Here is a 14,725-nt window from a genome sequence, read left to right on the forward strand (position 1 = left end):
ACTTCACACCCACTAGGCAACAAGCAAGATGCTGCTAGACTGCTAGTCATCATGAATGATGTCACGACCCACAAAAGTAATTTTCGGCTAACGTGGTCTTAGTAGTGTAATAAAAAATAAAAAAAATATCTAATTTTTAATTAATTCAATATTAATTTATAAAATTTAAAAATTCAACCAGATTAATAAAAAAACAAAATAAAATTTAATTTTTAATTAATTTAATATTAAAACATAAAATTAAAAAAGTTAATAAAATCAACCTACTAAATTTACGATTTATGTCATGTGAAAGTGAAATAATTTAATAAAAATTAAGTTTAATATTAAAAAAAAAATTTTAAAAAAATTTTAATTAAAAAAATAATAATAAAATATTATTTTAATAAATAGTGTAAAGTGGGGTGAAGTAGAAACCCCCGTTTCTTTTTTCTTTTTCTTTTTTGTTAATAATGTCATTCATCGAATAGAAAATGATAATTTGAAATTTAGCTTTAAAATTTAGCTTTATCTCGGGAAAGTGAGATTGGAAATTATATTTGTGGTCCAGAAGATGTGGAGATAAAATAGTGAAATATTGGATTAAAAAAAAATGAAACCTTAAAGAAAGACTATATTCCTGAGCATATGAAGAGTAGAGATTGAAGATGACAATTTAACGTGAACTTTATAAATATTGATTGAACCGATTCAAATAAATGGGTTTTTTTTAATAATTATTTTATCAATTTAATAATTATTTTATTTGATGAATAATAAATAGTGTATAAATATTGTTAAAATCGATATAAAATTCAATCTAAATTTGATGCTATACATAATAATACATTGGTAACGAATACTCGAAATTTTATAAATAAAATATAAATATTTATTTTTTTATTCAATGAAATATGCATATTCAATATTATGAATATAATAGAAATACAACTTGTGAATATTAACAAACTACTTGTGTGACTAAATCATTGTAGCTACATCAACACTAGTGCTTTTTTTTCCCTCTACTGAACAACCTAATTTTTTTCTTTTTTTCTTTATGTTTTTTTTTAATTTGATTATTTGATGTTAGGTTGTTTTTGGGGATTATGCCTTGTAATTTTTTTATTTTATTTTTTTATTGGGTTATACCGGTTTTATAAATTTAGTTTTTTTCTTGATTTTAACTTTAGATTTATTAGAAGTGAGACTTAAAAAAAAACTTATTCACTTTCTATGAATTTATCATGATCTCATAACTTATGTTGTGGGTTTAACATGTTAACTTGAGTTTTTTTCTGTTTATTTTTATTAAACATTGAGTTAGTTTGAAATTGAGCTTCATAATTTTTTAATTTACTTTTTATGAGGTTATCTTAATCTCATGATCATAGTTAACTTTGTTTTTTTTTGTTTGTTTTTAATTTGGATTTTTTTTAATTGGGCTATATATTTTTTTTTATTTACTTTCTATTCGGTTATCCAAATCTCATTATTGGGCTATATATTTTTTTTTATTTACTTTCTATTCGGTTATCCAAATCTTATTATTTGGATTGCGGATTTAAAAGGTTGACCTAGATTGATTTGATTTGTTTTTTTTATTAGTTTTTAATATAATGTTGTTTAGGAATTAGATTTTGGCTTCGTTTGTTTGCAGGAAAGTAGTTTTCTTTTGAAAAGTGAATTCCGGAGAAAGTGAATTCCAGGAAAGTGAATTCCGAGAAAATATTTTCCGATGTTTGGTAGTGTAATGGAAAATGAGCTGGAAAATAACTTATTAATGTTTTATTTTTTCAAGTTTATTAAAATAATGAGAAACAAATCTTACAAATTAAAAAGTTGAATGAGAATGAAATTGAAAAAAAAAAATATAATTTCATAAATTATCTCAAATAAAATAAATAATAATCAAAATAATAGAGATCAAATCTAAAAATTAAAAAAAAATGAAAGGTGAAGAAATTAAAATAATAATAATTAACATTTCATAAATTATTTCAAATAAAATAAGTAAAAATCAAAAGAATGAGGACCAAATCTGATAGATAAAAATTTTCAATAAAAAAATGATAAGGAAAAAGCAAATAGCAATTATAAAAATAAGGACCAAAATTAATATAAAAATTAAATTTTAAGAGATGAAATTGAAAAATAAATATTCAAAACAAATTATATATAGCAATCAAAAGTTTGAAGATCAAATTTGATATAATCAGCAAATAATGACATTTCTAAAATTTTCACAACTTCCGGAAAGTGTTTTCCGCCCAAATTTTTCAGGAAAACACTTTCCTGAAAACCAAGCTAAATTTTCCATTGACTGGAAAGTGTTTTCCGTTGACCAACTTTTCCAATGGCAAACAAACACATGAAAGTTTGGAAAGTGGTTTCCCGGAAACCACTTTCCGGAAAACAAACACAGCCAAAAGGAAAAACACTTTTCTAGAAACCAAACTAAATTTTTCTTTGACTAGAAAGTGTTTTTCGTTGACCGAAAAGTGTTTCCGTTGACCAGAAAGTGTTTTCCGTTGACCAACTTCCTAATGGCAAACAAACACAGGAAAGTTTGGAAAGTGATTTCCCGAAAAATAAATTCCGGAAAACAATTCAATTTACTTTCTATAAAGTTATTTTGATACGAGGGATTTAGGTTTTTTTCTCTTTCAATTTCGACCTTCAACATCAGATATGTTAGAAATGAAGTTTCATAATTTTTTCATTTTATTTTAAAAAAAGTTATCTTGGTTTCATGATCTAAGTCACGAGTTTAACAAGTTAGCCTAAGTTGATTTTGGTTTTTTTTTTGTTTTTTTATAATTGATTTTTTTTTCCGATTTCATCTTTAAATACTACATTAGTTTGAGATCGGAATTTGTAATTTTTTTCGCATTACTTTTTATGGGATTATCCTGGTTTCATGACTTGGATCGTTAGTTTGACAGGTTAATCTGAGTTGACTCAAATATTTTTTTTTTGTCTTTTTCATACTTTAATATTTTTTTTTAATTTCATCTTTCAATATTGGGTTAATTAAAAACTGATATTCATAATTTATTTTGATTTGATTTTTATAGGGATATCATAGTCTCTTGACCCATGTTGCAAATTTGATATATTAAGCTAGATCGATCTAATATGTCATCGTCTTAATATTTTAAAAAATATTATCCAACATATTATTGTATCAATATTGAAAAATGATGTTATCCAATATGCATTATACTTTGAGTTGATAAATATTTTTTTTATTAGAAAACATAGTAAGTCTTAAGTATTTTTTTATGTTAAAAAAATTGATCTATCTCACTACGACGCACCATTGATCTAGTTCATTGTCATTCTTAGACCTTTTTTTGTTTTTGCTACTCGAAAGCAATTTTGCAAAAAAAAAAATTAATTTTTTTATTTTAAATTATTATTTTTTTATTTTATTTAAATTTTTTTGATATGGTGATGTCAAAATAAATTTTAAAAATATATAAAAATATTATTTTAATATATTTTTAAATAAAAAACACTTTTAAAAATTACTACTATTACAATATTAGCCCTTCGTTGAAATGACCTAAGCATGGGCTGATGTGTGGTCTTCTTAGACCAGGTTCGGGCTAGTGAAATTAAAGCTCCTCACGAGAGCAGAGCTATCTACCCATAAAATTAGCCCAAGTTTAACTTGAGCCAGAGGTAGACCGACACCATTGAATAGTTTTTTTTTTTTTTTAGCAATGTTTGTTTTAGTATTTTAAAAGTATTTTTGAAAAAAATTAAATTTTTATTTATATTTTTTTAATATTTTTAAATCATTTTGATACGCTGATGTTAAAAATAATTTTTTAAAAATAAAAAAATATAATTTTGATATATTTTCGAGTGAAAAATATTTTAAAAAACAACCACAACTATGCTTCCAAACACACTCATATTGTACCTTAATCGGTCATGTAAGACCAACATCCCTATACTCTTTTCAGACTTGAGTATGTTTGGTAGTGTGGTATCGGTTGTTTTTTAAATAACTTTTTGTGCCAAAATACATGTTAATGATGTATTTTTATTTTTTAAAAATTATTTTTGACATCAGCACATCAAAACGATTTAAAACATATAAATCATATTAAATTTTAACAAAAAAGTTTAAATTTTTTGAGAATACGGTTTATACTGCGTTCCCAAACGCCTCCTCAAAATATGGATAGAGACAATCTTAATGATACTAGGATTTTTTTATTTATTCATTAAATCAAAATACTTTTATTTTATATACTGAAACTATTTTTGTTGAATGACCGATTTTTATTGATCTTTTTACCTCTTGGTTTTGTAGGAGGAAGTAAAAAGAATTGGAAATAAAAAAAATTCAAAGTAGCTGCTTCATCCTCGACTGATTTCATACTCATTTTATAACACAACCAGTAATTTTAGAACTACAGGACAATACATGATTATTAATTTGTGTTTATCGCGGGGAACATGTCGCCAAGGTCAAATGTTTTTACTTTTCAGTTCTTCTAGACAAGAGACGCAAAACATCACACATAGCTTCTATCTAAAAACAGGAAAAAAATTATACCCACGGACAATGTCTAGTAGTAGAGTATTCAAAACAAAACCAACGAAAACAAAAGACAGTACGACTTCCTACACTTACGTGTAATCGATTCCTCTAAATCCACGTTCTTTCCTATCCCATACTGAATATTATTAACTCAGATTCAATCACACTGTTTCCCATGTCTCCATCTCCATTACATAAACATACATTCAAGAGCTGGAAACAATTCTGTGACTTCTTTCTTTCTTTCTTTCTTGATTGATAGTTATGGCTTCTTTGAGTATGACCCACATCAGAGGGAGGAATTCTGTGACTGAGTTTACTCGGCCGAGTTTGAGAACACAACGTGGCAGGAGTAAAGTTGGGTTCTTGAGGTTGGTGGGTTCTCAGGGTCAGGGAGAGCCTGATTTGAGCGTCACTGTAAATGGGTTGCAAGAGGAAAGAAATGAAATAGGGTCATGCTATGTGGATGTTCTCTTGATCATATATACACACACATATTTTTTCTGGAGGTTGGTCGAGTGATGATGGAAGTGGGATCATATCAATGCTGATGTTTAAGATACAGGTGTTACATTTGAGTTCTTGCTTAATCTAGTGAGGATTGGATGGTTCAAAGTTTGATGATCTTGTTGATTATTTCTTAGATCAGATTCTAGACTCTTTTGTTCAGGTGGATTGTGATTATTTTATGCAAAAATGAGAAATCCATGATTTTAGTGATTGATCGGCCATGGCTTCTTCCTTTTCCTCCCTCGTATTGATTGCCCTGTCTTTGTCAAAATAGAACTTTCATTCATAGTATCCGAACTGACATGGTGGAAAAAGTGAAAGCTTTTCTTAGGAATAATTAGGCTTGCTTATGCAAGATGTTGATCAGGATACAGTAGTATTGTTGATTGTGTGAGTTAGTAATTGATACAGGTATTGAAGTATGTGCTTTGATGATTACTTCTCTGTAACTTGATGCCAGAAATTCCAGGTTCTTACAAGGAATACCATTTGCAATAATCAATTTTGACCAGCATATTTACTCGCCTCATTGTTGACCATGTCATATGAATGAAGTGCCTAGAGGTCATAGTTTCTATGTTCTATTGGAGGAGTCTTTCTTTTCAATTTATCTGAAGCATATTGGCATCCTTCCATGCTACAGCTATTGTATCTATTCATAAAAAAAATGATCTTCAATTCTTAATTTTCTAGGTGTCACTAGATGCAGCGAAAGTTGTAAATGTAACTCCTCGATGTGCTCAGCTACGAGCAGGTGCAAATGGCTCAGCCAAGGGGCAAATTATTAGCTGGGAGAATATAGAACTCATAAGTGACCGGCCTCTTGAAACAATGCTGAAAGAATTTAAGCAATTAAAAGAAGAATATCCTGATAGGATTCTCATTGCTTCAATCATGGAGGAGTATGAAAAAGCTGCTTGGGAGGAACTCATTGACCGAGTAGAGCTAACTGGAATTGTAAGATTTAGTCATCACCAATTTGTTACTTTTGTGATCTTTTTTTAAGTCGGATGCTTGCTGTCATCTAATATTCCCGAAAATGTTTCCTAGGATGCCTTAGAAATCAATTTCTCATGTCCTCATGGAATGCCTGAGCGTAAAATGGGTGCTGCAGTTGGCTAAGATTGTGCGCTATTGGAAGAGGTTTGTGGATGGATTAATGCAAAAGCTACAGTCCCAGTATGGGCAAAGATGACTCCTAACATCACTGACATAAAACAGGTCATTTTCTTCCTTCGTTACTAAACGTGCAATTTTAGCTTGATTTATCATGTAGTTAAGAAATATTTGACTAAGGATAGAAATTTGTTTGTCATGGTGTTTATTTACAAGAAATGCAATTGTTATTTACTTGCTTAACATTAGAAATCTAATCTAAAAAATACTTAAAACATCATTCCCTTTGAGTATACGTGGTATAGAAATGCAATTTCATTAATTCTTCTCATATGTCTGGCTTAACAACACTTCTATGATTGAATAGCATACATCGTTTGATCTCCTCGATCTATTTTCAGCTGCTGTTTTTCATAGTATTAAGCAGTAGTATTTCAGTTACATTTTTTACTCATGACTTTTTTCTGATCTTGTTGTACAGCCAGCTAACCGGATGCGAGGGAGTGTCTGCTGTTAATACCATCATGAGTGTTATGGGAATAAATCTGAAAACCTTACGGCCCGAGCCTTGTGTTGAAGGGTTTGTATTAGCTGACAGAAGATAATATTTCATATCAATTATTATTCATTAAGTAACACCTTGGTGCTTAAATATTGTTGTCAGATATTCAACTCCTGGGGGTTACTCTTCCAAAGCAGTCCATCCTATTGCACTAGAGAAAGTAATGAGTATTGCTAAAATGATGAATTTGATTTGGACCAATACTCACTTTCTGGTATTGGAGGTGTTGAGACCGGTGGTGATGCTGCTGAGTTTATTCTTCTGGGAGCAAATACAGTTCAGGTAGGCACAAATAATTGTTTTACATTTTGTCTATCATGTTCTTACCGTCTCAATTCATTTAGATGTACCTGATAAAAATCGGTTGCCTGTTTAACCATAAGATTGCTGATATCCTTGTAGTTGGTAAATCTACTCTGATGCTGATATTTATTTTTAAACTGTTTGGGGTCAACACTAGGTGGATTTTACTGTCATACTACTACTATTTTCTGGAGGAAAAGATAAAGACTGTAAAAACAAAACAAGAACAGCTGATTATTAAAAAAAATAAAAAAAATGAGAATAGTTTGGAGCAAGTTCTTTTTGGTTATTAGTGAATTTAAGGTGTGACAAACCAGCAAATGTCTTTGTAACCCAAGCTTGATATTCTGTATAGTTTAACACACTTTAACTCAACGTGAAAAATTCAACACTGAGCTTATTGATCCATGGTGTGATCCATAAGTAGAAGTCGATAGCTTCTGATTACATATCTTTTACAAGGAATTTGAAAACAATTTGTTCTGATCAATGTTTGAAGGATGTATTTGGGTTTGTTTATGTAAGGCCCAGGAAAAACTGGAGGGGATCCTTGAAAGAGGAGTATAATTCACCTATTCATAACCAGATTTCGATTAAATTGATTAGACTTGTCACTTGAAGGAGAATGTTTAAAAACTCGCTCCACCTCCTTATAGCTTTTGCCCTTTTCTTCTGCTTATTCAAGGCCTCATTTCAATTTGTTCAATTCAAGAAGCAGGGCACTTTACTTCGCATAGTAGGTGAACAATTTTATTACTTGTTCCTTGGTTAAAGCATTCATACTGTGAGTTATGGGAATTGCCTCTCTGAATTTCTGATGTCATTTAGCTAAAACCTTATCGTTTATAGAGACTGTGATTTCCACACAGAATCTGTCTGTAGGCAGGTATGAGGTAGGAATAACTACTAAAATATTACTCCTTGCCTCCAGAATTTATACTTTTCAGTTTGTGTTTCGTAAGACTTGTGGTTACTCTGCTATTTTCTTCCTCCTGAATAAAAGGGAGAACCATAATTTGCCTTTCTTTTGAATTATTTTAAAAGCCATCTTTCACTTCTACTGTGTAACTGTTTTGGATTTCTGCACTATGTGCTAATATTTAAAGACCACTGATGTTCGACTACAGGTCTGCACTGGGGTTATGATGCATGGATATGGCCTTGTGAAGAAACTCTGTGAAGAGCTGAAGGATTTCATGAAAATGCACAACTTCTCATCAATAGAAGATTTCAGAGGGTAATTCTTATCGAAGATATCTAAAGTCGCAAGCTATAAAAAGTTGCCTGCAGTTTAGCTATAAACTTTCTTCCTTGTTCTATTTGTCCTTCCAGAGCATCTCTTGAGTATTTCACAACGCACATGGATTTGGTGCGCCGGCAACAAGAAGCCATGCAACAGAGGAAAGCTATCAAGAAAGGTTTGCAGTCTGACAAGGATTGGACTGGAGATGGTTTTGTTAAGGAGTCGGAGAGCATGGTTTCCAACTAATAAAAAAAAAAAACTGCAGCAAGTCTCTCAGTTGTTTGATAAAAATAAATGGGATTTACCAGGTTAGCCCATCGGCCAGAGTGAGTTTAATTAAGTATGCGTCCAACTGCTGGAAACAGTTTTTTGACTGGCAGCAAAGATAGTGAAAATTGTTCAATACTGTTGTATATTTGCTCTCTCTTTGCATGACCATGTGGAGCATACAGCAAGGATTCATCGTCAAGCAGTAAGGAAAAATATATCAGCACAGAAAATCTTGAACCCTATTGGGCTAATAAATCTTCTCGTATTTTTTTATATAAGAAGATTGTGCCCCCCCCCCCCCCCCCCCCCCCAATTCAATGAATTGGTCTAGCATTAGCAGCATTGTTATGGTTACTGTATCTTTTTTATTCATTGAAAACAGCGATTTATTAATAGATTCAAAACAAATAGCTGAGTTTGTTTATGTAGATTCCATCATTCACTCCCATTCCTACAAGGGGATGCTGCTCAAGCATCTGCATCTCTTGCCGTAGACCAAACACTTGAAGGAATTAAAGACAGAATGAAAATAGCATATGCAGAAACACCTACTGGCACATAATTTCAACTGGTTTAGGATATTTGACATGTTTTACACTAATAATAACTAATATGATGTTGTTCTCACATGCAAGTCACAAAGAAAACGGCTTACAATAAGCACTCACTTAAAACTCAATGGGTGCACCATGACTAGCTAGTCATTTCTAATTTCACCAAAGAGAAATAATCCTGCTTTCTGTTCATTCTTCGGTCCATTTTGCTCTAGTCAATTCTTTCTCCTGCAGAAGAATATATCCAGAGATAAAACACTATTTAGTAGTTTTATATACCAAATTAATTATTATTTTTCCATGTTAACTGATTGATTATTCACTACAAATTTTGGAATCAAACGTTAATCATTTATCATCTGCCACATTTTTACTTACAATAGATTTTTTAAGACATTTTTGTACGTATAAAACCCTTGAGTTATCATTCATGATAGCTAGCTTGGCAACATAACAGAGACAATAATGGGATGTGTTAAGTAGCTCACCGGAAGATTTAGTGGAAGTGGAATGTTCAGCAGTACTCTTGGAATGGGTTCTTGTGAGCTCTTTAAGCTGTAAGTGCATGCTGTTGATGAAAGCTACTGTTTCTTGCTGGGGTTCCTCCATTGCTTCTTTCAACTTGCTCAGTGCAAAGCAGTATGCTTCCTGCATAAACATTGCCTCAACATTATGATGATCAAGACCACTAAACCAGATTCAGAAGTATTTCTTATCAAATTGATTGCTTAATCCAAAAGATATTAGCTGAGTGCCAGTAATAATTAATCTTATCTTTAAGAGGAGAAGTAACCAGAATTTGAACTGCTCCTAAGCACGAAGTTATAGAAGCCCTACTACGCTATATATAAAATGATTAGTTAATTAGTAAATCCAAATGCTTCATCAGCTGATCAATTGAAAAGTTCCATTTAATTTGTATAATATCATGGAATGCGTTATATTATAGAAAATATTATAATTTACTTATATAAATTTATCTTGTATAGTATGTTTTATATTATCATATGTACGTTGCTTTAATCATATATATATATATATATATATATATATATATATATATATATATGGAATATATTACATATAATAAATCTATACAAAAAAATTACAATATTTTTTATAATATAACATGTTTCATAATATATAATATCATTTTCCATTTTAATTAGATCGTAGCAATGATTTAAACGAAATTCCTGCATGACCAATAACTTATTATCTATATATATATATATATATATAGGCACACACATACACGCGCGCTGAATACTGAACGTCTTCTTTATATGAATATTATAAAAACAGTAGTTTTTTAAAGATAACATATTTTTGTGTGCATAAAACACATGCATTTTTATATGAATATTATTTCGTAAGATGAATTAGACGATAGTTTGGCATAATATGTTCATTTGTTTTTCAATAAATTGAAAATAAAATGACAATGTCCTATATATATATTTGCAAATTAATAAATTCTAAAATCTCATTTAATAACTTAAATTTTTTAAGTTATTGTTGCTTCTTAGCTAGGTTAGAAAAGACCATGCACGTCTTATTCAGGTGCGCATGCTTAGGTAAGCTCTTGTGCGAATCAATGGTGACATTGAGGGTTTTTTTTTCCTTTTTTAGCCTAGGTAGTGTAGGTTATATTTTTTGCATGTAAACCCACAATAATCACTTGCGACAATATTGTATAGTCAAAGAGAATATGAAAATACTAAACCTTTAAATTTATAAATGAGAAATTTCAATCAGACTGAACAACGGATGTTTTTTTTAAAAAAAAACTGGTGTAGTAGCTGAAGAATGTGTGATTGACTTGATTCAATGGACATAATTTGTATAGTTTCATCTAACCAAATAATTTTTTTCATATTTTTTGGTTTGTCTGGAATCCCAATAATATTTCTTTGATTACTATAAAAAAATTCAATCAAACCTATAAATTCACAAATTTGTCCTTCAATTTAATCTTCTAAACATTTTTCTCTATAAAGGGAGGAGAGTCTTTTAAAAAAGAGCTTTTATTTATTTATTAAGATAATGTTTAAAACTTGGTCAATATTATTTTAAAACTTAAGAATACAGTAGTGAGTCAAAAGTTTATAAAATGTTGTGTGTTATGAATAAAGAGTGCATAAAATCAAAAGTTTATATTTTAACTCATCAGTTTGTCAAATCTTCTTTAAAATGATGTCCAATTGGAAGTCCTAGGCACCTAATAGAATAAAAATTAAAGTTTTTTTTTTAAGTGGCACTTAATAGAATAAAAATTAAAGTGTTTTCTAAAAGTATTTTTTATTTGAAAATGAATCAAAATAATTTTTTATTTTTAACACCAAGACATCAAAATCATTAAAAAACACAAAAAAAAATATAGATTTGATATTTTTTAAGATAAATATACTTTTAAAAAGCATTTAAAAATATAACCTACCGTACTCCTAAATAGATTCTTTGTATTTGTTGGGTAATGGAATGACATATGGGTTTTGCAAAGGTATTTTTAATTAAAAATATATTAAAATAATATTTATTTCTAGATTTGTTTTAAATTTATTGACATTAATATATCAAAATCATTAAAAAATACATAAAATAACATTAGTTTAATGTATTTTCATGTAAAAATAATTTGAAAAATATTTAAAAACAGTTTGAAACACATTTAAAAACCATTTGCTTTTGAGTTCAAAACTGCTTTTTTAAAAAGAAAAAAACAATTTTAAACTCAAATACAAACACACACTACTGTGATGTTTGTGTTATCTGTGGTGGAGATGATAAGGAAGTAATAATATTGTAGTAATAACAATAATATATATATATATATATATATATATATATATATATATATATATATATATATATAAATAATCCATTATCATGGAAAAATAACAGTGGAGATTATTAAAGAGTGATGGTGTCATAATGTCGTGGAAGGATGAAAGCATAATAATAATAATATAATATTAAACTATATTCTCATCCCTCTATAACAATTAAACTATATTTAATTTGATTTTTCATTCTCAGTCTTCATTTCAATTATTCTTTAGTTCCTATCAATCAATATCTATAAAATTTGAATAGAATTTTTCATTTTCATTTCAATCATTTCATTATTTTCTCTGTTACCGATCATCACCTAAGTTCATTACCTCAACCTAAGAAGACTAATTTAAGATTTTTTTTTTCACGGTTTAGTTTGAAACTTAACATCAATGACTACAAAAAGAAAAAGCATATCCCTTCAATGATTACACGAGATCGATTTGGCTGCCATGCGCAGTGTTAGAACAGTCTCAACTTCAAGATATCATTGTCTGTAAACTAGAGCAGACTAACATAGACAGAATCTAGTCTTGTCTTATTATTTTCATTAAAAAAAACTCAGTCTCGTCTTTTCAAAACGATCTTTCAAACCTAGTGATGTGATTAAAGCAAGTAGTCTAGTCATACCATGTTGGATTTGACTAATGACTTATTATAAGGAAGAGTGTGACTAACCTACACACAGCAAGGGAATGCGCATTTATTTTCTAGAACATTTACCCTAGTTCTTTGCTGTCTGTCTTTTAAAGGAAATACATATCTGTGTGTCTATGTCTGTCTGTGTGCGTGAGAGAGAGAGAGAGAGGGCTCGAGTTTATTACCATGAAACTGTCTAGTTCTGGCTGACTGAGGGAGCTTGGATTGGGAAATTGACAGGATAAATTCGGCCTCACCCTAGGGATTCGGTCAACATCACCAACGGTACCAACCTGATATGTCAAAAGCAAGAAGAAACAATGCAAATCGTATTCAAATCTTTGATTTCATTATAGAAAAAATGACATGTATTGCTTTCATTCATGCATATGCATGAGTCCTATGCATTAATCCATGGAATCTGATCACTGTGATCTTTGGAATAGAACTTGAAAAGAAAATGCAGCCTCTGAAAATTAATGATAAGTGTAGGATTCTGAATCCTCATCAATATATGGGGACATTATATATATTATTTTATTTGCTATTCATATCTGCACAATTTGATGAATCTTGTATACGTGCTTCAACTTCAAACTCTTGAAACTTGCTAGCATCACACTACCATGTTTTGGATTTTCATCAGTACGAAAAAGGAAGGAAAAAAAAAAACCACAAAAAAATGGACCATGAAGCTCAAGATCATGTTGTAGAATTTTCCCGTTTGTGTTTTGCTGACCAAGAGTAATGTTCTAGAGTGTTGGTTGGTGCTATCTTAGCCACTTAACATTGCACTCTTGACAACCCCATAAAAATGTAGAAGGAAAAACATAATCTGATACACACATTAACATGATTTTGATACCTCAAGATCATGATCAAATTAAATAAAGTTTGGTAACACTGCCATAAATATAGTTGAAATTAATGAGGCAAAAGTTGAGTTACTTGTGCTGAGAAAAAAATAATTTCACAAACAAATTTGAATTAACCTCTTAATGCTTCTGATATAATTTTACATCACACAGTGCACACAAGAGAGAGAGAGAGAGAGAGAGAACCTTCAAACAGTCGATGTGAGTTTGGACCAAAAGTCCATACAAAGGATGGCTAGAGATTCTCTTCTTGAGAGCCTCAGCTTCTGCAGTGTCAACTAAGAGATCATCATCTTTCCCAACAGTATTGTTCATGCTGCTACTCTCCATTTTTCCTCCAAAATATAGGACTTCAAACCCTTTGGCGCAAACTAATAGTTTTATCTGTTTACCACATTTGTTCAAATTTATGAAGCCCACTTCCAACTATTAGCGGTAAAACAAGGGAAGCATCAGGACTGTTGCTCCCATTTTTTGGATTGACCCATGCATGCAAAGGTATCAGTCAGAGAACACTGGACTTTTTTGCTTAATCTCATCTGTCTTTTTACATGTATGAAAGTTACAGTTCAAGGGTTTCTCGAATAATGGGAGCTTTGATAGTACATTTTCTGTATATGTAGCCAGTGCCTTCCTCGTCTTTATCTTTCCCTTTGTACTGCTCATTCTCCCACTTTTTCTAGCAGAACATCCAAATTCGTTACTGTTTTAGTGTAATGGAAGGACTCCTTTTATTATCTGTATAGTTTTGTTCACATATGAGCAAAGAATGTTTTGGAACTGTACACCTTCCCTAGGAGAATTGACAGCTCAACATGTGCTTACTACACATTCTAGGCAGTGAATAGTTAAAACACATGAAGCTATAGCAAGAAAGCTTGGCAAAGAGGAACAGATATTGGGCCACCTATGTACTCTTCCATCTCTCTCTCTCAAGATTATTATAGTATATTAAAAGGCTTGAATATATTTAGGAAAAGGGTATTATTTTGTGATGTAATATCTATATTAACTATTAATTATTGTATATTACTTTATATATATATATATATATATATATATATATATATATAAATAGAAAATGTTGACTAACTAATAAATTAAGTCTTTTATTATTCTTAACTTGGTATCATAGTCATTACACTTTAAAACTTTCTTTTCTTTTCTTTAATAAACTCTTCGTTTCAGCCTATGGTGCAGACTTTTTCTTCTTTTTCTGTTTTGGAAGCTTCCCTTATTGCTGTTGTGAATCCTCATATTTTTTTCTTCTCCTTCTGCTTT

General features: G+C 30.1%; 1 protein-coding gene and 1 pseudogene across 1 annotated transcript; one reads left to right on the forward strand and one right to left on the reverse strand.

The window, feature by feature from the left end:
• Positions 1 to 4,535: 4,535 nt before the first annotated feature.
• On the forward strand, positions 4,536 to 8,837 carry LOC133678400 (dihydropyrimidine dehydrogenase (NADP(+)), chloroplastic-like; annotated as a pseudogene).
• Positions 8,838 to 8,939: 102 nt separating this feature from the next.
• Positions 8,940 to 13,815, reverse strand: LOC133678399 (homeobox protein rough sheath 1). Its single transcript, XM_062100689.1, has 5 exons — positions 13,631 to 13,815; positions 12,755 to 12,862; positions 12,561 to 12,608; positions 9,584 to 9,743; positions 8,940 to 9,025 (listed from the first exon to the last, which is right to left on the reverse strand). Exons 1-5 carry the CDS (start codon positions 13,772 to 13,774, stop codon positions 8,940 to 8,942), a joined length of 546 nt encoding a protein of 181 aa, XP_061956673.1. The 5' UTR covers positions 13,775 to 13,815.
• Positions 13,816 to 14,725: the final 910 nt, after the last annotated feature.

This window comes from Populus nigra, chromosome 18, assembly GCF_951802175.1.
Source record: "Populus nigra chromosome 18, ddPopNigr1.1, whole genome shotgun sequence".
NCBI classification, from domain to species: Eukaryota; Viridiplantae; Streptophyta; class Magnoliopsida; order Malpighiales; family Salicaceae; genus Populus; species Populus nigra.